The 26,779-nt window shown below is 47.3% G+C and overlaps 1 protein-coding gene across 1 annotated transcript in view; it reads left to right on the top strand.

The window, feature by feature from the left end:
• Positions 1–9,479: 9,479 nt before the first annotated feature.
• The window catches only part of DISC1 (DISC1 scaffold protein), a gene marked incomplete at both ends in the record, with an annotated part of 352,917 nt that continues 335,617 nt past the window's right edge, over positions 9,480–26,779 (top strand). The window contains one exon of the mRNA XM_079713831.1: positions 9,480–9,537. Within this exon, the coding sequence (XP_079569957.1) occupies positions 9,480–9,537 (58 nt within the window). The remainder of the gene's footprint in view (positions 9,538–26,779) is intronic.

Here is a 26,779-nt window from a genome sequence, read left to right as displayed (position 1 = left end):
ACTCTCCAGTGAGGTTGCCTGGTTCAAATTCCTCCGCGTCCACTCACTATGTCTGTGATTTGGGGCAAGTTCTAAACTCTCTGTGCCTCAGTTATCCAGTCTGAAAATGGGTGTGATAATTGGGCTGTTGCAAAGGTGACATAAGGTTAACAAGTTTAAATTGCGTCGAACAGCGTCTGGCTGGTGGTAAGTGCCCAATAAACATTAGCTATTATTAGTAAACTTCTAAGAGACTCCTGTATTCTTAAACACAATTTTTGAAATTCACTGCTTTGGCAAAAGAGCCATACAGTTTTTTTCCTCTGAGGCCCTAGCTTTTTGCTATACATTTACACCTGCAGTATTTAATGTTCGTTGTCTACGTCAGTGCAATCTGTAGGTATGTGTAATTTCAATATAGCAGAAGTACTGCTGATTCTCTTAGCGGAGCCGGGGCTCTTGGGCTACAGCCTCAGATTGCATTGGCATCAATGATGCTACTCCATCTCTGCTCTGCTGAAGAGTCTGGTAGTATTGATGAGGAAAAATTTTCCAAAAACTTAAATTAAAAAATATTCCTAGACCAATTATCCAGTCATCCTTTGCTCTCAGTTATTCTTCCTGTAAGACGCCCTTTACATATCTCAGTATCCAGACTGACATCCATTGCAAACACTGCTAGGTAACAGCCGCGATGGAAACAACATTAAAAGCAAAGGGAAACTAAAGGTGTCACTTGTTTGCTCATATGCAGCGGGATCCTTGGTGCCTGAGCCTCACCACAACATTTGAAGTAGACACATTTTGGGTTGGCTGTCCATCTCACAGTGGTCCCCACCCTGTCCCTTCCCCTGTGTTTAGAGGTGCTTTCCAGGGACTATGCTCGTGTGTGGGCCCACTTGCTTGGCTACTCTTGATGGCAGTGACGGGGCTCCTGACCTATTCAGGATCTCAGTCGTAGAGATTCAGAACTGGCTCCACGAGGGTCAGGCTTTCCACGTGGCCGGCTTGCAGGATCTTAGTCCCCTGACCAGTGATCAAACGCTGGGCCCCCTGCAGTGGAAGTGCGGAGCCCTAACCACTGGACGGCCAGGGAAGTCCCCCAACTTTCTTTTTACTAAAGTTAGAGTATATTGGTTTTGGTTAGTTGTAATCAAAGAGCCCTAACGAATTCAGCATTGTGTGGGAATGAGAACAGTAAAGGAAGATTTCTGCAGTATCTGTGCCAGAGATTTGAAATCAGTAGGTTTGTAAGTGAGGATTTACTTGGAGAAGCAGAAGCTCCGTGAGTGCTGTGGAACAAGGAATATATTATAGGAACCAGAGTTCACACAGCTGTGGGAGAAAGGGTGAAGCTGTGGCATGGGTGAAGGAGTTGGCGTGTGCAGGAAACTGGGAAGCTATGCATGTCTGGCTGTTAGAACAGGGCTGTGAAGGGGTTGATATAGAAGTCTATGGAAGGTTGATGCCGCTTTGTGTCCATGAGTGCCCAGAGAAGTATCTGGTGGCGAGCCTGGGGATTCTATTGGCTGGCAGGATTAGTAGTTGGGAAGGATACCCAGGCATTAGACGGGGAAGAGAAAGGACAAGCCAGAACTGGCCAGCACCTCTGCATCTGTCTCTGCTGCGGCTGACCAACAATGACCTTTCAAGCCAGATGGCTGCTGCTTCACTGCCTCTTCCCAGGTATCACACTTTTGGCCAAGGATAACGGGTAACTATCCAGGGAAAGTCATGTGCAGAACAGAGTTCCCAGAATAATCGAGTTGACGACAGAACACTCCTGTATGCAAGTCTTTGATAGACTAGGAATATACAATCCTGCACAGTAGGTAAGATATAAGACTAGGAAAAAATATTAAAATTTCCTAAGTGATTATAGTGAACAAACATATTTGGGAACCACAGCTTTATGGTACCACCATCCGCTCAGCCCGGTCAACTGAGTTAAAAACTGGAGTCATCTTAGATGCCTTCCTCTCAGCTACCCTCAGCATCCAGTTACCAAGTTTTACAAAATTTTGCTTCGTGAATGTGGTCTCTCTTCTCTATGCTCATTGCAAATGTTCACGATCTCCTACCTGGACTGTTGTCTCTTTCCTAACTGGTCTTTCTGCATCTTCCACAGACCCATCTATACTACCATTACATCAGTGGTCTTAACCCTGACTGCACTTAAATTTTTTTTTTCTTATTTATTTACTTTTTGGTTGCGTTGGGTCTTCATTGCTGTGTGCGCAGGCTTTCTCTAGTTGCGGCGAGCGGGGACTACTCTTCCTTGTGGTGCGTGGGCTTCTCACTGCAGTGGCTTCACTTGTTGTGGAGCACAGGCTCTAGGCAGGAGGGCTTCAGTAGTTGCGGCACGTGGGCTCAGTAGTTGTGGCTTGTGGGCTTAGTTGCTCTGTGGCACGTGGGATCTTCCCGGACCAGGGCTCGAACCCGTGTCCCCTGCATTGGCAGGTGGATTCTTAACCACTGCGCCACCAGGGAAGTCCCTGACTGGACTTTAGCATCACCTCGGGGACTTAAAAAAAACCCAGTGTTTACTCCCCACCCCAGACCATACATCAGACCCTCTCACAACCACCTGATGTGGTACATCCCATCATTAATTCTGTTTTGAAGATGAGCAAATTGAAGATTAGCAAAGTTAAATAACTTACCAAGGTTTAAGACTAAGAAGTAGAGGGGCTTAGATATGAAAGCATTTATCTGAGGGCAGAGCCTGTGCTCCTAACCACGTGTAGAATGCCTTCCAAACTGTGCTGCTGGGCTGATTAGAGGGATGGTAGGGCCAGCAGGTGAGGTGAGGTGGGGAGCACAGTTGGAAGTGTAGGGTTGAGGGGGAGCTGATGAGAACAACTCTGAACTTTGGTGGTTTGAATGGCTTCTTAGATAACCAAGCGGTGACATTCAGGCAGCAGTTGAAAATACAATTAGGGGTAGCGGGGATGGAGAGCAGCAGATGGACACAAAGGACAGTTCTGGGGTAGAATGGACAGGATGCAGTGAGCACCAAGGGTGAGGTGGAGGAGTCTATAGCATTGTCTCCCGGGTTTCCAGTCTGAGAGGAGGGGTCAAGGGGAGAGTAAAGCTACCTTCAGAAAAAAGTTAATGCTGGGAAAGCAGCAGTTTGGGGAATGGGCAGGAGAGGGCAGTGAGAATCCTTTTGGAGATACTACATTTGGGAGACCAGCAGAGCCACTAGGTTGGATATACGAATCGAGTTTGGGAGAGAGGTTGCTGTGAAAGATGCCAGTCGAGGTCGTATCAGAGTAGTTGAAACCTTGGAAGTGGATACGATAGTCAGGTGGAGGATGAGGGATGCTCAACAAAAGAGGAAGGCCAAGGATGCGATGCTGGGGAAGATTCAAAGAAGGGATGGGGAGAAAGGAGAAACCAAAGAAGGTGACCCAAAGCGGGGGAGCAGACAAGGGAGGACCACAGGGATGGATGGATGGATGGCTAGACAGATAACAGACAGAAGACGGAGATTTATTGTAAGGAACTGGCACGTGCACTTGTCAGGGCTGGCAATTCTGAAATCTATAGGGCAGGTGGGCAGGCTGGAAACTCAGGATTTGAGGTTTCTGTCCTGAGAGAATTTTTTTCTTCTTCAGGAAACCTCAGTTTTTACTCTTAGGGACTTCAGCTGATTGGATGAGACACACCCACATTATGAAGGGTCATCTCCTTTACTTCAAGTCAGCTGATTGTAGCTATAACCACATCTACAAAAGTACCTCCACAGGAACACCTAAATTAGAGTTTGATTAAATGGCTCGGTTGATTTAATAGCCTGGCCCAGCTGACACATAAGACCTACATCACAGTCCAACTCTTGTTGGCCTGGCATCTCCTTAAGCCATTCATATCCTCCAAATAAAGACAGTAGCAAAGTACTTCCACTTAACATGACACAACTGGCCTGACTATAACCCGAAACTCGCTAACCTTCTCCCCAGAAGACGCATAGTCCTTGGGTGATGTTCAGTCTTCCCCTTCATGTCCTCGGACTTAAATGCTTTGTTGTAAATTTAATTATTATTAGTACATCTTATGTTATATAAGTGGATAAGGAAGAGAACAAAGATAAATATAAAATAATACATCACGTATCTTTGTCTTCTCCCTTTCTTATCCATGTATAAACAGAGTCATAACAAAATAAGGAAGAGATTCTCATGTCAATTACAGTTTTCAGTTATGTAACTGGTTACCTGGTTGGAGCTGGTATTTGTAACTACCTCCTTTAACTAATCACTCCCTTTGCCTTCAGGAAGCACCTCAGCTGGTCGTGGTTATTTACCTGCTGGGGTGACCCAAACCTTCATTGTGGAAAGGACTGGGCCATTAGTAGTCCTCCCTGAACTAGGTTGTTATAGTTTTCCATGGACTTTAGTCACAGGGCATGGAAATACTAAGAGGTGCCCTGAGGGATCTCCTATATTCCAGACATTCGCTTCCTCACCTGCACTGTGGCATGGCAGTCCAATGTCCCCTTGGTAGTGAGGATCAATCACTCCAGTCAACACCATCAGTCCCTTCTTTGCCTGTTGATTCAGAGACACAAGGCACCCAAAGCTGCCAGGTGTCAATCTTAACTTCCAGTTAAATGGCATAATTGTTGTTTTTCTTGGTGAAACCATTCTCCCCTTTGGAACTAACACCTCTAGGCCAGCTGAACATAAGGTTGTGGGAATAGAAGGCAAAACTTTTGCTAGTGGATCTCTAAGGCTAATAGTGAGAGATGCCACTCTCATTTCCATCCCTTGATTCTTTGGACCCATGAATCTGGCCATGGGAGAAATAGCACCATATATTGGACACTGATTCAGAGCATCCACAGAGAGCTTCCTGGAGAACCCTGCTCAGATCTGCAAGGTACTGCTACCTAGTGGTGCTGTAACTGAGTCTTCAAAACGCCATTCCATTGTTCTATCAAGCCAGCTGCATCAGGATGATAGGGAACATGGTTAGACTAGTGAATTCTGTGAGTGTGGGTCCACTGCCACACTTCATTTGCTGTGAAGTGAGTTCCTTGATCAGAAGCAATGCTGTGTGCATAAGGCATTTTATGAGTCCATGGATGGTAGTTTCAGCAGAAGCATTGTATTCAGGAAAAGGAAATCTGTATTCAGTGTAATTATCAACTCCAGTAAGAACAAAATGCTGCCCCTCCCATGATGGAAGTGGTCTAACCTAATCAACCTGCCACCAAGTAGCAAACGGGCTGGTCACCCTGGGGAAGGCTGCCATGTTGTTGGTCCTGCTGCTGGCAGCTTGGACCCTCAGCGGTGGCCGTGGTCAGGTTGGCCTTGGTGAGTGGAAGTCTGTATTGCTGAGCTCATGGATAACTTCCAGCCCTGCCACCATGATCGCTTTGCTCATCAGCCTATTGGACAATGTCAGGCGTAGCTGGAGAAGGAGGCTGACTGGTACCCACAGAACAGCAACATCCTATCCACCTGAGGATTACAATCCTCTTGAGACCAGAGCATCTATTTGTGACACAGTATCTTCGAGTTTTTTGCCCATTCAGAGAGGTCTATCTGTATACCTCTTCCTCAGATCTCCTTGTCACCAATTTTCCAATCATGTTCCTTTCAAATCCCTGATCATCCAGCCAAACCATTGGCCACAGTCCCTGAATTGGCATATACTTGTTCTTCTGGCCATTTCTCCTTTCAAGCAAACTGAACAACAAGGTTCACTGCTCAAAGGTCTGCCCACTGGGTGGATTTTCCTTCACCACTGTCCTTCGGGGATATCCCAGAAGAGGCTGTGCTACAGCTGCTGTCTACTTTTGGATGGTACCTGAATATTATGCAGGACCATCTGGAAAGTAGGCCCAAGTTTTCTCTTCCTCAGTCAGCTGATCCTAGGGAACTGGCCATGAGGCCGCAGGTACAGGCTGTGAGAGAGAAGGTAGTGGGGACGTTGGTGTGGGGACGTTGGGCATTTGGGCCCCTTCCTCATGTAACTTACTTGTGCCTTCCAGGTCTGCTTGAGCCACATCTCATATGCACCACTTCCATTTGATGATGGAGTGCTGCTGTGCATGCCCAGATTCATGCCTGTGGGTCAGACAGCACCCAGTTCATGAAGGACAGCTCAGCTTGCACGGCGAAGTGGTGGCCCACGGTTAAACGTTCAGTTAGTACTAAGGCCCAGCAGTAAGTAAAAGGCTGTTTCTCAAAATGAGAGTACTTATCCACAGAGGATGTCAGGACTTTGCTCTGTAATCTTCAGGGTCTGTGATATGGCCCCCCCATAGGGGTCTGACCCAGCCTCCACCAGCAGCTACCACCACTGACCACTGGATCTGTGGGATCATGTGGCTCAGATGGCAGAGGGAAGCTCACAGGGCAGCCTGGACGTGGTGCAGAGTCTTCTTTTGTTCTGGGCTCCACTCAAAACTGGCAGCTTTTCAGGTCCTTTGGTAAATGGACTTGAGTAGTACCCCTCAAATAAGGAATATGTTGCTTCCCAAACCCAAAGAGGACCATTGGTTGTTGTGTCTCTTTTCCGGTCATAGAAAGGGCCAAATACAACAACTTATCTTTCACCTATACCACCGGACCTCTAGAAATCCCAGTGAGATGGAAGGCTCTAGAATTTTTGTCAGATTTATCTTCCATGCTCTGGCATACAAATGTCTCACCGATAAGCCTAGAATAGCTGGTCTTTCCCACTCACTAGGTCCAATCGGTGTAACATCATCAATGGAATGGACCAGTGTGAAGTCTTCCGGAAGAGAAAGGCGATAGGGTGCCTGCTTGACCAAATGATGATGTAGGGCTGGAGAACTGATCTATCCCTGAGGTAGGGCAGTCTTCGCTGCACCGCTGGTTTTGCCAGCTGAAAGAAAGCTACCCTGGTGGTCTTTACTAACAGGTATGGAGAAAAACGTTTCCCAGACCAATAGCTGCATACCAGATACTAGCAGATGTACGAATTTGCTTAAACAGTGATGTTACAGCTGGTATAGCAGCTGCAAGGGGAATCAGCATGTCCTTAAATTTAGGATAATCCACTGTCATTCTCCAAGACCCATCTGTCTTCTGCACAGGCCACATGGGTATGTTGAATGGAGAGGTGCTGGGAATCACCACCCCTGCATCTTTCAAGTCCTTGATGGAGGCACTAATCTTGGCCATCTTTCCACGAATGCAGTCTTGCCTTTGGTTAACTCTTTTCGAAGGCAGAGGCAGTTTGTAGTGGCTTCCACTTGGCCTTTCCTACCAAAACAGCCCTCACTCCACAGGTCCCAGAGCCATTGTGGGGATCCTGCCAATTGCTGAGTATCATTCTAATGATGCATTCCAAAACTGGAGAAATAACACGAGGATGAGTGCAGAGACCCACCAGGAGATGGACCTGAGCTAAAACTCCATTGATTACCTGACCTCCATAAGCCCCTACTTGGACTAGTGGACTGCAATGATGTTCTGGGTCTCCTGGATTCAGGGTCAGTTCAGAGCCAGTGTCCAGTAATTCCTGAAAAGTCTGATTATTTCCTTTCCCCCAGTGCACAGCCACCCGAGTAAAAGGCCCTATGTCCCTTCGGGGAAGGCTGAAGAAAGATTAATAGTATATATTTTTTGGCAGCGTTGCGAGGTCTTTCCTGGAAGAGACAGACATCTCTTTCGTTCAAGGAGTTTTGGGTCTGCAAACTGACGCAAGTCTGGGAATTGATGGAGTCTCTCTGTTTTGGTAATTAAAGTTCGGCTTTTGTTCCCTTGACCTAGAACTTTTCTGCTCATATAGATCAAATAAGAATTTACTAGCATTCTCATCGAAGAACCCCATGATTAACCAGCCAGTACCATAGGTTTGTGGCGGTCAGACTCTTCCGGTTGCTGCTTTGACTCTGCTGTCCATTACAGAAACTGTGCCCACGCTGCCTTTGGTGATTCATTGCCACCATGTGGCCCCAGCTACTCTGGGGCCCAATTATCCTCACTGCATTTAAGGACCCACACTGCAGTGGCATAGTTCCCACTATAATTTCTGACCTACAGAGAAGAGCTGACCAACGATGCTGGGTCACAAAGTTATTTTTCAGAGTCACGGTGAATGGTGTGCCCTCTGGACCCTCTCGGAGTGAGTAAGCAGGTCATATGTGATAAATCCACTCTAATACTTCAACCTCCCTAAGCCTTTAGATAATGCCTTTCCAGTATACCAGGGCAGTTCTGGTATTTCCACTTCATTTAGTGTAGGTCACCTCTTGCCCCATGTTTCTGTCAACTAGCTAAACAAACAGCTTTTTTCTAATCTCTCAAACCACAGCATTGAGACCAGATGTCTGCTCCGTGGTCTACACCGTTAAATTCAGCTTGATCCAACTTTTTTGTTCCTTCCACCATCTTCCCACATGTTTCACATCCACGCTCATATTCATTCCGTCCCACAACTCTCAGACTCCTAAGCACATCCAGGCGTTTTCACTCACACGGTTCTTATCTCGTGAAGGACCTTGACCCTCCTGTAGTTCTAGCAAGATCCTTTCCCTTCCTCCAGAGAGCCTTTCGGATCCTTCTTCACGACACTCCCTCTTACCCCAACTTCTGCAATGTTTTGTGTCAAACCTCTGGCTCGTGGCATATTCCACTGCATGCTGTTATTTAGTTTTATACGCACATATTTCTCCTCCCCGCTGGAGGGGAGCCCCTTAAGGGCAAGAACCGTGTCTGACAGGTGCGGCGTCAGGGATGCTCCAGGAGCCCCCTTGAAGGAACCGAAGAGGAGGGGAGTCGAGCTCGGCACGGATCGCAGCTGTGTCCTGGGATGGCTGCCCGAAGTGGAGAGGGGGATCTGGGACGAGTCCAGTGCTGCCAGAAGATTCAAATAGTTGGATCCTCATTTCATGTTGAACTGCTCGTCCCCCTCTTTCCCAGTGTGGTCTGTCGTCTCCCCCTCGTTCTCCTCCCCCCGTCCCTCTCCTCCCCTCCATCTCTTCCATCAACCCTTTGGTCACTTCCCTAATTAGTGTCTGCGAGGCACCCTCGTGGACCCGCCCCGCCCCCCGCCCCAGGAAGGCCTCCCAGTTTCTCCTTCTCCGAACACCCGTTCTCCCCACCGCACTTCCCCTCTCGTTTTCGTCCAGTAAACGGGCGAGAGCGAAAAGCAAACTTCCCGAGGTCCGGGACGCAGGCTGTGGGCCCGCCGGCCCCGCCCGCCCCAGCCGCTCGCGTGTGCGTGTGCGTACTTGTGTGCGTATGTATGTGTGCGTGCGTGTGTGCGCGTGCTTGTGTGCGTATGTGTGTGAGCGTGTGTGTGTGCGCGCGCGCGTGCCGGGGCCGAGGCTGGGGAGGAAACCACCCGCGCGGCGCGGGAGGAGGAAGGAGCCTCCCCTTCCTCGCCAGCCCCCTCCCCACTTCCCGTCCGACGCGGCCGCTCGCTTCGCCCGCCGCGGGCCTCGGGGCGCACGGAGCCCGCCGGCCGCCGCGGAGCTGGAGGCGGAGGAGGCGGAGCGGGAGGAACCGGCGGGGCGCATGCTGGGCGGGGGTCCCCAGGGCGCCCCGGCCGGTGGCGGCGGGGGCCACCGCGCAGGTAGGGGTGCTGTCACGGCGGCCCGGCGGGTCGGGGCGGGGGTCCGGCGGGGGTCCGGCGGGGAGGGTGCGCTCTTCCGTCTGGAAATCGTGCAGGTCCGGGCTGCGCCGCTGTTAACATCGGGTTTATGCATCCTTGCGAGGTGAGGGGAACTGAGGCAGGGCGCGTGGCGCGCCGCGCTGGGATCGATGTCGCGCCGGGTCCTCCCCAAAGACCGTGCTGAGATCCCGGGAGCCGCAGTTTTGGCAGCAGCTCCGGTCGGACCCGCCCGGGCGGGTCCCGGTGGCCGAGGAAGGCGGCCGGGGCGCGCTCGGGTTTGGATGCGCCCGGGGACTGCGCCGTCCGAGCCTCGGGTCGCCGTTCGCCCTCACCCGCGCACCCGCGGGACAGGGGCCGCCCGGTGCCGAGACCGCGTCCCGACCCCGGGCCGAGTCTCAGCTTCCACCCCATCGGCACCTGGAGGTTGGGGTGGGTTGAGGAACGTGGTGCTGGCACCGCCCCAAGTGGCTGCTCGGCGAGCAGTTTCTCCTCAGGTTTCCTCGGCAGTAGTGACGCCCACGCCCGGCTCGGAGCGATCCCTCAGCTTCCACCGCCCCGAGTACGGGTCACGCTGTCAACACTCAGGGTTGACACTAAGGCCATTAAGTGCACAGTTGCTTTTCAGGAACGGCAGGACGTCTCCTACCATCCTCACTTTTAAAATACATGCAAAGGAATTTGAGACTTTGGGAAGAGAATGAGGTTTGGAGTCCGGGAGTATGTGTCCTTGCTGCGCCAGAAGAGGGCCGGGCAACTTTGACACGTCCTTTAACATCTCTGAGCCTTGATTTCTTCGAATGTAGAAGAGAACACTGCTAACCCATCCCCTCCTCCACTCCCCCCCCCCAATCAGGTCCCATAGACTTGCTGTGTGTGAAAGCACTTTGCAAAACGTATGGTCAGTTGGGCAAATGCGATTTGTACAATACCAGAGTCTTAAGAGCTGGGGTATGAGGCAGTCAGCCTGCATCTCAATCCTGGACTTAGTTGTGCCTCAGTTGCCCCATTTATGAGGTGGGGACAATGACAGTGCTACCTCATAGGGTCCCTATGGGTTCAAATGTGGCCGTGGGACTTCCCTGGTGGTGCAGTGATTGAGAGTCCGCCTGCTGATGCAGGGGACACGGGTTCGTGCCCCGGTCCGGGAAGATCCCACATGCCGCGGAGGGGCTGGGCCGGTGAGCCATGGCCGCTGAGCCTGCGCGTCCGGAGCCTGTGCTCCGCAACGGGAGAGGCCTCAACGGGAGAGGCCACAACAGTGAGAGGCCCGCGTAACAAAAAAAAAAAAAAAAAAAATTGTGGCCGTGGATGTGAACCCCCAGCCCAGAGCTGAGATACACAGTAAGCTCTAAATAATAACCTTAGTTGCTCTTTTCACTAAGCAAAACCTAATTAATTTGGAGTGGTGTAGAAAAACCAGTTTGATTTGATTAAAGTATGAATAGCAGAGTTTTTTTTTTTTTTTTTTTTTTTGGTGGTACGTGGGCCTCTCACTGTTGTGGCCTCTCCCGTTGCGGAGCACAGACTCCGGACGCGCAGGCCCAGCAGCCATGGCTCACGGGCCCAGCCGCTCCGCGGCACGTGGGATCTTCCCGGACCGGGGCACGAACCCGTGTCCCCTGCATCGGCAGGCGGACTCCCAACCACTGCGCCACCAGGGAAGCCCCGCAGAGTTTTTTTTAAGGAAATTTAATCTTATTAAGTTCAGGCATGGCACATGAAGTCTTTTGAGGGTCAGTTGAGACCTGGCACTAAGCAAAAAGAGGCCTGGAGCTGCTTTCTAAGCTCCGTGATCTTGAGCCTCAGTTTCCTCATCTGTTTACAAAAAAGATAAAATGGGGACAGTAACTTTTTGGACTGATAGAGCTGCCTGAGACTCAAATGAAGTAAAAGATCTGAGAGCTCCTTGAAGCATACGAGTCACAGCACGATATAAGACATCACTGCTACCAAGAGGAATAAGAACATCTGCAATTTTTTTTTTTTACCGCTTACGGTATGCCAGGCAGTCTATCAGGAATTGCTCTGATGAAATCCGCCCCAGACTGTTGTAAGGTAGATACTTACAATCCTCTCCCTGTACAAAGCTGAGATGCAGGGTCACCCTGCTTCTTTCCAAAGGTCACGTGGCTGTTGAGGGTACAGCTAGGATTAGAACCCTGGTGTGGGTGCCTCTCACAGCTGTGTTCTCAGCCACTGGCCAAACTGACATTATGCAGACGAACTGTAGTTCAGAGCAGACCTGTGTTAGAACAGTTGATAATAATATACCCTGCATATTTATAGACTCCAAAATATGAGTGAATTGTTAGCCCTGGCAGAAGAGACTTTGAAATAATCTTAATTGTTTTCATCCCAATGTAAAAGAAAATCCCATTTTAAGCTGTCTTCTTGTAAAAATAAGCAGTGAAAATTTGCAGAGAAAAAATGTACTAAAACCTTCAAAAAACGTATCACAAGAACTCATCAGAAATCCCCTTAAATAATAGAGGGTTGAAAAAACACTTTGAGAAAAAGGAAAAAGAAAGAACTCATCAGAGATCTCAAAACTAAATAGAGTCTGCATGAATATTTTATTTTAACATGAATTTGCCAGGACCCTTAGGATGGCACAAGAGGGGTAAACTGGGATTGAGGCTTTTGGTGTCATGGTTACCTGGCAGGGCTGGGACCCAGGACATTTCTGCAAGGACCTCACTGTTCACCTGAGATGCCCCCAGAAATGGACCGTCAGGCAAAGTCTGTGCACCTGAGGGAGAGTGAGTGCCAGGTTTCTGTGTTGCAGAAACAATCCCTAATTCAAATGTTTCCCTTATTCTTTTTTTCCTCTTTTATTCTTTTTTCTTTTTCCAAAAGTAGTGGGTGCTCGTTACAGGAAGCACAGAAAACTACAAACAAGAAAAAGAACACTGAAAACTACCGCAATCCCAGCAATGCAGACCAATAGTTTGGTGTCTCTTTTCTTGTAAGCCATTTCTGTGCCATGTTCATCAATTTATATCTACTTCCAAAAAACTGCATGCAAACTATTATTGTTTCATGAGATGACAAAAATAACAGTAGCTCATTGCTCAAACATTAAGACATTAGAAAAAAAAGCCCACATTTATTATGTTCATTAAAACTTTTCCTTTAAAAAAAAATTCTTAAATTGTGGTCGAAGAAGGATTAGCGATTAAATTGTTAATGTTTGAATTTTATTGTGATTTTGGTCAGAGTTTGATGAAAGATCTTCAGAGTGAAGAGAGGATACAGGGGTGACCTTTAAATAATAAGATCTAAAGACCAGCACAGAACAAAGTTTCTGAGTATAAAATTTTTAGATTAGGATCATTAGACCAGAATTAGAATAATCTTTTTGACGATGATGATACTAATTCAGCTTATATGCCGGGTTCTCATGCAAAGCCAGCAGAGAGCACTGCTTCCAGAGATGCCCTGGGCAGCCACCCTGGGGCTGGGGCTGGTCCTCTCTGGCATAGCTGTGCCACTTTCCAGCCAGCACCATTTAGTAATGTAAGCCTTTTAGCCCTTGGGAATCTTCTCTTGTTGTTCTCGATTTTAATGACTGTGGTGAAAATTCCTTAGCAAGTATCTTTCGTGCAACAATCATGCAATTTAAGAAATACTTGCCACAGATGCTTTGACCATTCTGAATCCATTTCCTCTTGAAATTAGAGTTTACCAGCTGCTTCTTTGAGCACAGACTTCACCATCAGCATCCCATTTTTTCATACCAGTGGTAGCGGGAAAGGAGAACTGTGGCTGACCAGTGAGTGACATGGTATTTCTATTTGGCTTTGGAAGGCAGTCAGGGGCCCACATGGTGTGCTCAGCTGCTGACATGACCATCGGTTTTCTGTCTGCTTCCTTTCATCTGGCCCTCCTTCCTTTTGGCCACTTGCCTCCTGTCATGGCTCAGAAGTGGACGGTAGAGATAGGCTTCCTGAGATCACTAGGGTCGCTTCTTGGTCTTCGGGTCTTATAAAACAGAATCACAGAATTTATTGCTGGAAGAAGCTTCAAACGATCAGGTGGTCAAATCTGTTGAGTTCTGGCCAGTGAGGCATGGACAAGTGCAGCTGCTGAGAAATATATATTTGGTCCTTATAATGGTAACCGTAGGTGTAGGGGGCCTGATCTCAAATGAGGTAATTGAAATAAATAGCCTTAGATTCTTATTTTCAGTCTTCAGGTTAATTTGCCAAACATGTTGCCTTGCGCTCATCCTGAAAATACATGGATATAATTCTACCTGTTCAACCCCTGCATTTGCCTGCCATGGTAGGACTTTTACCCTTTATTTGCAGATGGCTTTGAACTCTCAGAGAAATGCAGTTAAGACAGGAAACTCCTGGAGGTGGGGTACAGCTGTCTGCAGGGATGAGTCACATCAGAGTCCTGATGGTTGTGAGAGACAGTAGAGATCAGGGGGTCTGGCCTGCTCAGTTTATAGGTGTGGGAAGTGGGTGAGAGCAGCAGAGTGAGTGTTAGGATTTGGGTCCTCTTACCTTCCTTGGAGCTGTTTCCATAAGCATGCTTCACTCCGTAGTTCTGCATAATTCCCCTCTACTTAAGAAATATTAAATGAATTGAAACCAACTCCTTATTTATTTATTTTTCAGCTATCATGGCTCTTAAACACTTAAAATTCTGAACGGTTACTTTTTTCACATTGTCACTGATCTGTAAGAATCCATTGTTCATTAACTCATTAGTCATTCATGCAACATTTAGAGGGCCTTCTTGGCCCAGAATTAGAAACAGAGCCACAAATGAGTAGGGTATCACTTTTTTTTTTTTTTTGAGGTACGCGGGCCTCTCACTGCTGTGGCCTCTCCTGTTGCGGAGCACAGGCTCCGGATGCGCAGGCTCAGCGGCCATGGCTCATGGGCCCAGCCGCTCCGCGGCATGTGAGATCCTCCTGGACCAGGGCACGAACCTGTGTCCCCTGCATCGGCAGGCGGACTCTCAACCACTGCGCCACCAGGGAAGCCCTAGGCTCTATTTTTGACACAAGAGAATGTATGTGTTTTGCATTTATAAATGGAAGCATATCTCATCTTACTAAAATACTGATAGGCAAAGGAGGACAATTTCACAGCGGTGGAATAAGAAAAAAAGTAAAGAGAGATAAATGGGGGCTCTGTTTCTCATACACTGGAAGCATAGACTTGTGAAAGCTGTTTTGTGATTACCGATCCTCTGCTGAAAAAAGGTTTGTGTACCTCAGTACAGTTCTTTTTTTTTAATTAGGGTGTAATTGACACTAACATTATATTAGTTTCAGGTGCAGGACATAATGATTCGGTATTTGTATACATTGTGCAATGATCATCACAGTACATCTAGTTAACATTCCTCACCTTAGAAAGTTACAAAGTTGTTGTTTTTTTTTCTGGTGATGAGAACTGGTAAGGTCTCAACTCCGTACAATTTATTAATATTTCCTTGATGCTTTCATTATAGCCATAGTGAAATGTGAGACAGCTGACCTTGGGTATAGATAATCTTCATTCAATTCAAAAAGTAGATCTGGGGCCTCAAATTTGCTTGACTCTTATCAATGCTTTTGTTTTCCTCTGTCTGGTTATAGAATTCTCTCGTAGAAGAGACACTAATTTATCCATTTATTCATTCCGTTGTATTTATCCGTTCAGGAACATTTATTTGGCGCCTACTGTATGCATGGCACTGTGGTGTACCCAGCAGGGTGTTTAAAGATGTATCAGATTGTCCACAAGGACCATCCAGTCGAAAGGGGAGATCTAACGAAGCCTGGTGCTCTTTCTGGGTGATTTAAGGCAACCCTCAGATTTTCGCAGCCACTATTAGGACGCTTCTTCCAAAGGCATCTCAGTCCTTCCTGTGTCTTCCCAGTCCTGACACTTGATTGTGTCAGTATTTCTCTGCTCAGTACCTCCTGACAGTCAGGCCTGCATGCTGCTGCCAGGATAATCTTCCTAAAGCAGAGATCTGATTAGGTCACTGTTCCCCCGTGCAAAGACTCATTATTGTCCTGCAAGCAAATTCTTAGCATTCCTTTCCAGGCCTTCCATAAACAGGCCACTAAATCCCTAAAATGGATACTCTGGCCCTTTTACTGCATACTTTATTCTGTCCACCAAGAACATGATGGAATCTGTCCTCTTTGCCCCCAGTCTCTACACATCTTGCCAGTAATACTTCCCAGCCTTCTCTGGTCCTCTGGGATCATCTACTTTTTTCCACTTCTTCTGTTACAGTTTGTTGTGTATTTAACCTGCCTTCCCAACTCCCATGTAAACCCCTTCAGCTCAAGGAAGCTCTCTGGTTTATCGCCTTTCCCCTCATGTATGTAGTACATTCATGGTTTATTCCACTCTGACTGAGTTGAATTAGACGATTTATTATATTTTAGATTGAGCAATCCCGTGTGTGGATTAACTCCGTCTTGTTATTTTTATGTCTTTCGAAACCAAGCAAGAGTTCCAGAAGTTCATCTCAGTTCAAAAGTTTATTGAAACGCACAAATCACATTGCCGGATACCGTGGTGGCTCTTTAGATTTAAAAAAAAATGTGTAGATTGTTGTCCATACCCTTGAGAAGCCATGGTCCAGGGGAAAAAAGAGAATTAACTTTTTGAAGTTTCTGGATGCTGTTTCATCAGAATGGCAATTGGGATACACCAACATTATCAAGAAGTAAGCAGCACCTAGTAGGTACCCAGTGAATATAGGATGGATGGATAGATAGGTAGGTGAGTGGAGGAAGAAAGAAGGAATCCTGTAATTTAGAATTTAGGTGAGTGGAGGAAGAAAGAAGGAATCCTGTAATTTAGAATTTATCGATTGCAGTGTTTACTGCTGAGTATAACAATTTTGAAGATAATTTAGGCAAGTATTGATTTCCACACTTGTATATAAAATGTGCTGCTCTTCATATAGGAAGAGAGAGACTAGTCCATCTATAGACACTCTGTGTTCATTTCCTGGCCGTGGTGTTACCATTTAGTCAATTTCACTCACATTGGCAGTGGCTGGGAGGCCCGCAGCTGGTGGGGGCCAAATACGCTGATCCCACACTCATGACCTCATCCTCTACCCAGCTGCCTAATTGGCTTTGGGGATTGTAGGATGAGTTCTGAACTATTTCCCGACAGGGCAGCTTTTGTGTGTCCTCCTCTACTTGACTCAAATAGTCATTTGAACGGAAAAATGGACAAATTCTGTCATTTTAATCCAACTGTTATATTTTCTTGACTTTAGGATTTGGGATTATCTAAGTACATTCATTCCAATAAATACTGGAATGTCTTTGAAACTTTTTTGAAAAGCATAAGGTGATATATAAGGAAAGGTATTGATATTGCTCCTGTTTTTCCCAGTTTGCTGAGGTGGCATAGGGCTCAGTGAAAATAAAATGAGATACCCCAAAGGGGTTATTTATCTTAGGCTGATCTTGGGGTACATTTATATTGACTCTGCTTTTAAAATTGTATTCTGCTTTTTAAGGAGCATAAGACCCTTTTAAAAAAACAATATCCTATCCAAATTAGGAGACTGCCTTTCCCAATACAATGAATAATTATTCATCATTACAGAGCCAGGAAGGGGTGAGTCAACCAGAAATTTAGTGGAGAGAAACACACTCTTTTGGATATGTCTTTGCATGAGTCTGGGCTGAATTTCTTGTCTTATTTATCTTCTTATCATTTGTGTTAGACCCGTAGTAGGAATAGAGACTTACCGAATTGCATGGGTTTAAACTAACATTGTACTTTGACCACCGTGGCGCGCAGGGGAATTGCTTCCCAACCGGTGGTGGCTCCTGAAATGTGGCATGGGAGCCTCAGGCAGCAGCTGGGTTAGGAAAGGCAAGGTAGGGCACATGTCTTAAAGTTGCTTTTGCATGCAAACGCAGTCTTGAACACACTGCCTGTTCAAGATCAATGCAAATGGTGAAAATTTCTAAAGGCTCTGCCATTCACACATTGCATAAGAGAAAAATGTCAGCTGCCCATATCAAAGCACGCCCTGATGATTTTAGTTTGGAGTGGCTTCAGAGGACCCAGGAAGCATGTGGGGACTGCAGCACCCCAAGCTGACCTTTGGCACTGCCCCTGCCCCTCCAGAGCCTATCACCCAGGATGTTCATCACGTATCAAGATGTACTGTGAATTTCTGAAACATCGACCAATGCACCTTTTAATGGAAGTGCAGAGGTGGGTGGCAGATTTCTTTTAAATTGTGATCAATTACTTGTCATTGATGTGGCTAAGTGATGGTTAACTGTGACTGGCCGAGTGGCCGGATGGATAGGATCAGGGTCAGGACTCTGGGCAAGTCCTTTAATCTCTCTGAATCTTAGTGTCCTTCCTTGTCAGCCCTCAGTGTAGAATTGTGGTAAAGGTCTAATCCGATCATGTATATGAGCGCATCGTAATCTGTACTGTTTACGTGTAAAGCATTGTCTTGATGGTAAACTTGCTAGTATCTCCTCTAACATCAATCCTGCCTGTGATCTCAGTTTGCCTTATAGCTTGTCCCTCACACCCTAATCCAGGTCCCTGATCCCTTATCTGAATCGCATTAGTGTTTCTGCAGCAAAATAGATGCTCGTGCCCTTAACTCAGTGGGATGGATAGACTCTCCATCGCTTTACGTCTGTGCACACGAGGGCTTGCAGATTCCTGCAGGATGCATGAGGGGAAGCTCGCGGTTCTCAACAGGGACTTCTGGAGTTTGGAATTTTCGATGATGCATCACGAGCTTGTACTTAATCGTTGTTGTACTCGTTTTGCTTCTTCTCCTCCCCTTCCCCTCATTTTCTCCTGCTGCATTTCCAGTTCTTAGCCTCAGTGGCTGTTGTATTATCTCTGCTCTTCCCGAGATGGGCCCCCGATATGCTGCCTTTGTTGAGAGACACAAGCCCAGCCTGCATAAGGGGTGAGCCCAGGGACGGAGGCGGCGTTGCAGGGGAGGCGGAGCAGGACCCCACGGAAGGTGTGCTGCTCAGTCGGGCTTCAGCACGCTGCCGGCGCAGGAGTGCAGACTGGCTCTTCTACAAGGCAGCGCTGGCAGGCGGTCTGCTCTGCGGGGTGGGGGGTGGTGGTGCTCCCGTGCTCAGACGGTGTGCCCACCAGGCCTGGCTGGTGTTTGGTCCTTGGTCTGACACCTGGATTCTTGGGCTTTGCCTCGCCCTTTGGGAGGGCCGGGTTGTGTAGACTGCCTTCCACTGGCTTTGACTCTGCTCTTGATGCTGCTGCTTCTTGGATCAATCCTTGGGGGCCACATTTTGCAGCCCGAGGGCAAATGACGCTCCACCCTCTAATCCTCCCGGGCTCCAGAGCCCCTGCTTGTCTTGGAGGGAGCCGTAGACAACTGCTGTCATTGATAAGCTAGAAGGAAGAGGGGTTGGAACTGTCAAGGTGCCCCCTTAAATGTCCACCCCCATCGACAGCCAGGGTGCGCGATGCCTTTGGCTCCTTATGTTGCTGTCTTGGGCTGTGAGCACTCGAGGGCTGCTGGTGATGAGGAAGCTTCACGTGGCTGATCGATAGCAAATGATCACGGAGAGTGAAGGTGGTGTAACAGAGCACTTGGGGGCTGGCTCTGGGAAGGGAATTCTGGAATTCTGGTTCTAGAGCCAGTCGATCTTTGCTTTTTCTAGGTGTAATTTAATTTTGGGTTTGTCTTTCTAAAATTTTCATCTACATGAAATGTACATTCTCCATTCTCTCTGTAAGATGCTCCACTGATTGGATTTTGGTTTCTTGGAATCCCCTCTGATAGTTCGCCTCTCCTGTTGCAGAAAATTCCCCGCTCTTGCTGGTATCATCTCACACCCAAAGAGGGCATTCTAACCTTAGAAGAGGCTCAGCTCAGCAGCACGCCTGCCGTGCCTTTCTCTCTAAGCATAGAGTTTGGCCTCTCCCTTGGCTTCTCAGGTGTTTTGGCTGCAGGGGAGAAATCGTCACAGTCCACGCTTATTTAATAAGACCGTTATGGAAGTGAACCCAACCTGAGTGCAGGCAGGGACAAAGGGGGACCCGGCTGCTTGCTCTGCCACCAAACCTCACCAGCTCCCTGTAAATTTCTGGAGCTGTCACTTGTGAGCTGTTTTCACTGAGGAAGAACTACTGTGAGGCTGGGGACTTGGCAGTCTAGTTGGCTAATCCTCTGGGTGTTCTTGCCGCATTGTCTGCAAGGACTATAGGAGTCAAAGGCCCTTCAGTGCAAAGATAATGCCAGCTTGTTCCCTGGAACCCCAAAGGAACCAGAGTCAAAGGGGCTTTTTGTTTCACCAGGAGAAAAACCCACAGGAAGTCCCAGCTTCCGATATTCCTCTGCAGTCTCGTTGTCCTATCAGAGCTGACTGTGCTTTGGCCTCCTTTGAGGGAGGTGGTAACTTGAACAGAAAATAAATAAATGAAAGGATGCCGTTCTTCGTGGTCAGGGTGGTGCACACATGCTGGGCACACGAGCATGCAGGCTGGGCTCTTCCCCCAGGCCTGGGGCCCAGGTTCCCCCTGCAGAGAGGGCTCGACTGGTGAACCGAAGGTAGTCAGGGCCACTGCATGCTGTTCTCGTAACAGGGAAGAGCCAAATCTGACTCCATGTTGGATCTGTTTTTTGTTTCTTTAACCTTTGCTTTCCGCTGCTTTGGTTCACTAAAACGATACTGTCTATACGTAATGGTCCGCCTCAGGGAACCCTGCCCCTCTGCCTGAAGGTTAAACCAAAGTGCCTTTGTTCAGGGCAACATCCGGCCCCTGTCCACCTGTGCATGGCTGCAAGAAAGAAGAAATTAACACACCCCCTGCACGAGGCTGGCTATTCCAGGGGATATTTACAAAACTTATGGCCTTTTTACTTTACTTCCTCACCCCCTCCCCCTCTCTGTGCTATAAAAGAAACTGGCATCCAGACCCCGATAAGATGGTTTTTCAGAGACACTCATCTGCCGTCTTCTCGGTCTGCAGGCTTTCCAAATAAGATCGTATTCCTTGCCTCAACGCCTCGTCTCCCGATTTATTGGCCTGTCGTGCGGTGAACAGAGCGAGCTTGGACTCGGTAGCATTCTGAGAATCAACTGTGGTCATATGAGTAAAGGTCTGAGCCCGGCCTCTGCCCCATCGTAGGCCCTCAATGGGGCTAACGTTAGATTTCAAATTTCTACCAGCAGTTCTGTCACTTACCAGGTATATGACCAGGAACAAGTCATTTAATTTCTCTTCGGCTGTAAACTGGGCAATAATAGTACTTATTTCAGAGAACCGTTGTGAGGATTATATGAGACACACGCAAAGGGCTTAGAAAATACTAGCTTATTAGAACAGGTGGGCTGCGGCCTAGAGCTGTGCGGGCCATGTCCAGCCAGGAGTACACGTGCGGGCCCAGGGGTGAGTGGGGCTGACCCCCGGCCGGGCCCTGGTGCTGAGGAAGGCGTGCCTTCTTCCAATTCATCAGCTCAGAGGGGCCACCTTTTTCTAATTTATCCTCCCAGAGGGAACATCTTTTTATAGTTCATCACCCCAGAGCGGGTACCTTTTAAAAAATTTGCACAGTGGCACCGTATGTGGTAGCTGCAGCCCTGTGGACAAAAGAAAGATGCTATTATTAGTGTAGCAGACAGACCCTTCTGGAGGGAGGGCGTGCATTGCATGCTTTACCTGGCTCCAGCTTGGTCACTTCACTTTTATTTCAATGATATGATTACCATAGTCAGAGGAGCAATTTTGCTATTTCCTCAATTCTAAATTTTCTCTAGAATTTTCCTTGAGGCCAAGGGCTATAATTTCCTGCCTTCCAAGGCCCCCTCATCACCACTGCCTTGTACCTGTCCTCTGGAACGCACATTTTTTTTTTAAGCATCTTTATTGGAATACAATTGCATTACAGTGGTGTGTTAGTTTCTGCTGTACAACAAAGTGAATCAGCTATACATATACATATATTCCCATATCTCCTCCCTCTTGCATCTCCCTCCCACCCTCCCTATCCCACCCCTCTAGGTGGCCACAAAGCACCAAGCTGATCTCCCTGTGCTATGCGGCTGCTTCCCACTAGCTGTCTGTTTTACATTTGGTAGTGTATATATGTCCGTGCCACTCTCTCACTTTGTCCCAGCTTCCCCTTCCCCTCCCCCTCCCCCTCCCCGTGTCCTCAAGCCCATTCTCTACATCTGCTGTCTTTGGAATGCACATTTGTTAACACAGGTTGGAAAAGAATGGGTAAGAGTGTCAGCTGGGTGCTGGTTATTGACTGGCCTCTCACCCATCCTTCAGTGCTTTGTACTTTACTGCTGGGGCTGGGAGTCAGACACATCCCTGGCTCCATTGCCAGCTCCCTTCCTGTTAAATTCTGCTGACTGGAGGCAGTGGTAGGAAACCAGAGGCAGGAGGGAGAGAAAACTTCCTGATTCGAGTTTTACAGTGGGGCAGTTGCAGGCAAGGATGGGTGATTTGGGCTCCAGCAGCCCTGACGGGTAAGCCCTTTCCCCAGGCTCCAGAACCAATGGGCACGGGCTCTGTGACAGTCCAGCAGATTGAGCAGCCTCAGGGATGCAGCCCGGAGCATCAGTGTCCGACCTCTAGCTATTATCCCTTCTAGCTCTCCTTCTTCTTTGTGCTCTTCCAGTTCTTTCCATACCTTTGTGACTAACTACCTGTATTAAACGTCCTCTGTTTGGCATACCTGGAGTGGTCTCAGTTTTCCTGCACTTTGTGTGTGGTCTCTGTGGATCTGTTGGGTGCTTAGGGCTGAGTCTACTCCCCGGGATCTCTTCCTTCCTGTTTCCGTCTTCACACGTGTCAGCATTACTGCCGTAGCCTTTACAGTAGGTTTTCAGCCTTTAGCCTCTTTCTAATCATGCAGTCATTATAGTCAGATTAATTTTCCTAAAACTCTAGTTCGCCCAGCTCACACCTCTGCTCAAAACTCTGCCTTTACAGCCATTTGGTAAGGGTCTAGTCACCTATGACCTAAACCCCACTGGTGAGCATCATAACCATGGTACCTTCTCCACAATCTTCACAACAGATTGTATACAGGTCCGTATACTCAGAGGGTCGTTCTTTCGCCCGGGCTGGGGGGCAGGCAGTTGGCTCAGTGGCAGACACACCCGTAGTCGTGTGACTGTGAGAAAGGTTGCAGAGCCTGCTGGTGGCACCTGCTGCATCTCCTTCCCTCCCCTCACTGGTTCCTGTTCAAGTCAGACCGGGGCCTTTAGGACAGGGCCTTAGGTTGCACTGGCCCCTCCTCCTCTCCTGGAGGACAGCGGTCAGTGTACAAGGTCGGCCCGATGTCCCGGGATTAGGGAGGTAGAGTCCAGGAAGCTTATACCATGTCACTTCTTATAAACTGATGGAAACAGATGTACGGTGAAACGTGCCGATGAGCTGTGAGTCTAGATGAGATTGTCATTGTCTTGCGACGGGAGGTTTCTCACCCCCATACATTTTCTGACTTCTTTGAAGTAATGTTTTTAGGAAATTCCAGAGCAAAGGGGGTGGGAAGAGTCTCTTAATGGAAATGAAAGGGACATTATAAGGTCAACTGGAGGAAAAATGTTATGGTTAATGTTCAAACGTAGCTTTATTGTTTTTATATAAAAGACAAAACATAGGCATTATAAAAAATCAAGCAAGCCTGAAAAATACACGGTAGAAGAAGTGATCACTGAAGCCTCACCTTCCTCACTGTGAAAGCTTTAGTGAGCATCCTTCTGGAGGGTTTTCAGACCTGTGTTATACACACATGCAGTGCTACAGAGGTAGGATTATGTCCCCTTGTTTTCTAATCTATTTTTTCCCATTTATTAGTACAGCACAGAAACGTTTTCATGTCAGTAAATATTGCTTTACTTTATTATTTCTAATGGCTACACAATATCCCATGTTTGCCCCGTAGATTACTCACCCAGCCACATTAAACTGGAATGTTTACGGTTGTCCCCCCTTAGAACATGCTAGCTTTTATTAAGTTCCTGTGTTTACGGTGATGCTAAGGATCTAAGAGGTATTCTGAGATATCAGTGCTTAGAACATCAGAAGTGTGGTTCTCTGCGGGGTGAAGTTCACTTCCCCCTCCGTTTACTGCCGCTTACCCTAAGGCACCGCTCGGATGGAGGGGATGCTCTGCCTTACATTGCCGTCCCGGGACTCAGGCTGACAAAGGCCCTGCCACCTTTAGCATGTGGCTTCCAAGGGTGCCCTGGCCTTTGACACCCAGCCAGCGGAGAGTGGAAAGGAGAGAGCAGAAGACTTCCTAGGGGCTGTTCAAGGATCAGAGCTGGAAGTGGCTGACCTCACTTCTGCCCACATTCCATTCGCCAGGGTTGAGTCACATGGCCACAGGAAGCTGCAAGGGAGGCTGGGAAATCCTCTTAGCTGGGTATGAGGGAGGAAAAGACCTCCGTTTGGTGAACAGCAACCAGTTTCTACCAGAGCCCCCCCTAGTGGTCTCCAAATCCTGGTTCTCTTTTCCTCTCACATCTGGAAACCTCACCGCCCGCCGCCCCCCACCCCGCCCGCCCCGCCAGCAAGGGGACACCATGCGGCCCTTGCAGTCATTGCAGATGGCTTTTCTCCTTTCTGTCTAAATGAGGATCCCGGTTTAACAATCCTTACTAAATGAGCTTCTGTGACTTATGAACTAAGAAGGAATAAGTTATTTACCTCCTCCTTAGCCCCTCCCAATTTTCAGTGATGGAGCAGAGACAGGATGACACAAGACTAAAAACTCCCCTTTGAACAGGGTGAAATAGGAGATTCACCATAGTCACGTGCATCTCCAGGTTCAAAGCAGTCCTGGAAGCCAGTGGGTAGGCAAGGTGAAGGCCCCATGCCAGGGAGTGGGAGAACTTTCTCCACTGGGCCTTGATTCTGCTCTCTGAGAGGGAGTCTTTTGTTAATTGTCTGCATGGCCCCTGGCTCTGTGCTGCCAGGTTCATCCTGTCCTTCAGTCTCCATGGCAACATTTGAAGCGTTGCTGGGGAGTCTGCCATCTTTACGAGGGCGAGGGTGTGTACAGCTTTTTCTCCCCTCTGTTTAGTTGCCTGAGGTTTTTAAAGGCTCGTATAGACTCTTTTAAAAGTCCAGGCTCATGATGTCTTAGGCCGTACATTTCTGTCCACAACTTAGTAGGATTCTCTTCTGTTTTCTTCCATTAAGTTCGTTATACCAATGGCTAATCCCAAAGTTTTTTCTTAGACATTATTGTCAGCCTTCATTTATTATATAACTGTATCACCCCTTGCTTCCCAACTAAATGGTGGTTACCTTGAGGCCCTCAGATGCAGATGGGAAGGCATCACTCTTGATCAGTTCTTTGCCACAGGGCTGAGGCTTTGGGCCTTTGTCACTTACAAGATTTTTCAATCTTATTTCTTACTGTTTGAGACAGTCAGGTTTTCCAACCCTTCAAGCACACAAATTGATGGATTCTATCCTCTTTCCTTTACGCCTGCAAACCAACAAATTCTTTTTTTTTTTTTTTTTTTTTTTTTTTTTTTTTTTTTTTTTTGCTGTACGTGGGCCTCTCACTGTTGTGGCCTCTCCCATTGCGGAGCACAGGCTCCGGACGCGCAGGCTCAACGGCCATGGCTCACGGGCCCAACCGCTCCGCGGCATGTGGGATCTTCCCAGACCGGGGCACGAACCCGTGTCCCCTGCATCGGCAGGCAGACTCTCAACCACTGCGCCACCAGGGAAGCCCAAACCAACAAATTCTTGACTGATCATATCTTTTTCTTTAAAATCACTTTAATATCATCTTTACTATTGCTTTTATTTTATTACTAATTCTCTACTTTCCCATTTCCCCCACTGGAGCCGCCAGCTTGGTAGACACTACGTCTGCTTTCTTAGTTACTGCACGTGATGATTTTACCAAACATTTTGCCATTGTATAACTTGGATCTCCATTTTTCCAGTCTCTGATATCAGTTTCCTTGCTTGGTCCACTGCTTGGTTGTTAAGCCAGTACCGCTTATTTTATTGGTGCCTACTTTAAGGCATCAATTTTTGTACTAGTTAACCCCTGCTGTTGTAATATAAAAACTAAATTCTCAGTAGCATAGTATTTCAAAGTTTGTTTCTTGCTGATATAAATTACATTTTGAGGCAAGGCTGTTGGTGATGGGGTTTGGGAGGGGAGGGCATTCAGGGAGTCAGGTGGACCAGTGCACATCCATTTCAACCTGTGGCTTCCAAAGTCTCCTTAGAACATTGACGTCTAATCGATAGAGGAAGAAGGACTGTGAGATGACTACAAAGGAGGTTTTATTAGCTAGGCCTGGAAGTGGTGGCCATCATTTCTGTCCACAATTTCATTGACCAGAACTGAGTTACATGGCTGCACATAATTTCAAGGGAAGCTGGGAAATGTGTTCAACTGTGTGTCTCAGAGAAAAGGGAAGTGGGCTGGTGAATAGCTATCAGTTTCTGCCTGGATGCCTATGTAGCAGAGACTCTTTTAAAGACCATATATATATGAACTTCTTTAATTCTGTGAGATAGAAACTGTTGATATCCTCATTTTACAGATGGGAAATTGAGGCACTGGGAGGTTAAATAGCTCCCCAAAGGTCACACAGCTAACCAGTGGTGGAGACAGGATTTGAATCCAGACTACCTTGTCTGGCCCTATTCACTACTCTATACTGATAACATAGAATATTGTTAAAACTTAAAAGTTAAATGTAAAAAAATGATAAAGGTAAAGATCACAGATTTAAAGGTTAAAAAGTGAGAATTAGAAGTGATAAATTTAAAAATTACATAAAATAAAGAGAAATAACTATAATTGAGAAGCAAAGAATACAAGCTTAAAAGAATGATACACAGCCTTCAATGTAAATGAGGGTAAAATGTGGTAAACGAAACACAATGGATAAAGATGAAAGAAAGTGGAAATTAGGGAAAAAAATACTTATAAAGTAACTGGAAACTGAAAAAAAGCCCAAAGATGAAGTGAGAAAATAGTGAAATAATACAAAAGAATAAAAATATTAAATAAGAGAAAGTAAGAGTTAAATAAGTGAAACTCAGAACATTAAGAAAGGCAAACTCAGGACTCATTTAGTGAGACACAATACAGCTAAGTTCAAAACAATGAAAATAGAAGTTTCCTGTAGGCAAAATAAGAAGAAAGTTAAACTAAAAATGATAAATGAAACTAAAATAATAGAAAAATTACACACTCTTTAGAAGACAATAGG

Source organism: Hyperoodon ampullatus (assembly GCF_949752795.1).
Source record: "Hyperoodon ampullatus genome assembly, chromosome: 1".
Classification (NCBI taxonomy): domain Eukaryota; kingdom Metazoa; phylum Chordata; class Mammalia; order Artiodactyla; family Ziphiidae; genus Hyperoodon; species Hyperoodon ampullatus.
This window is presented reverse-complemented; position numbering and strand designations above follow the sequence as displayed.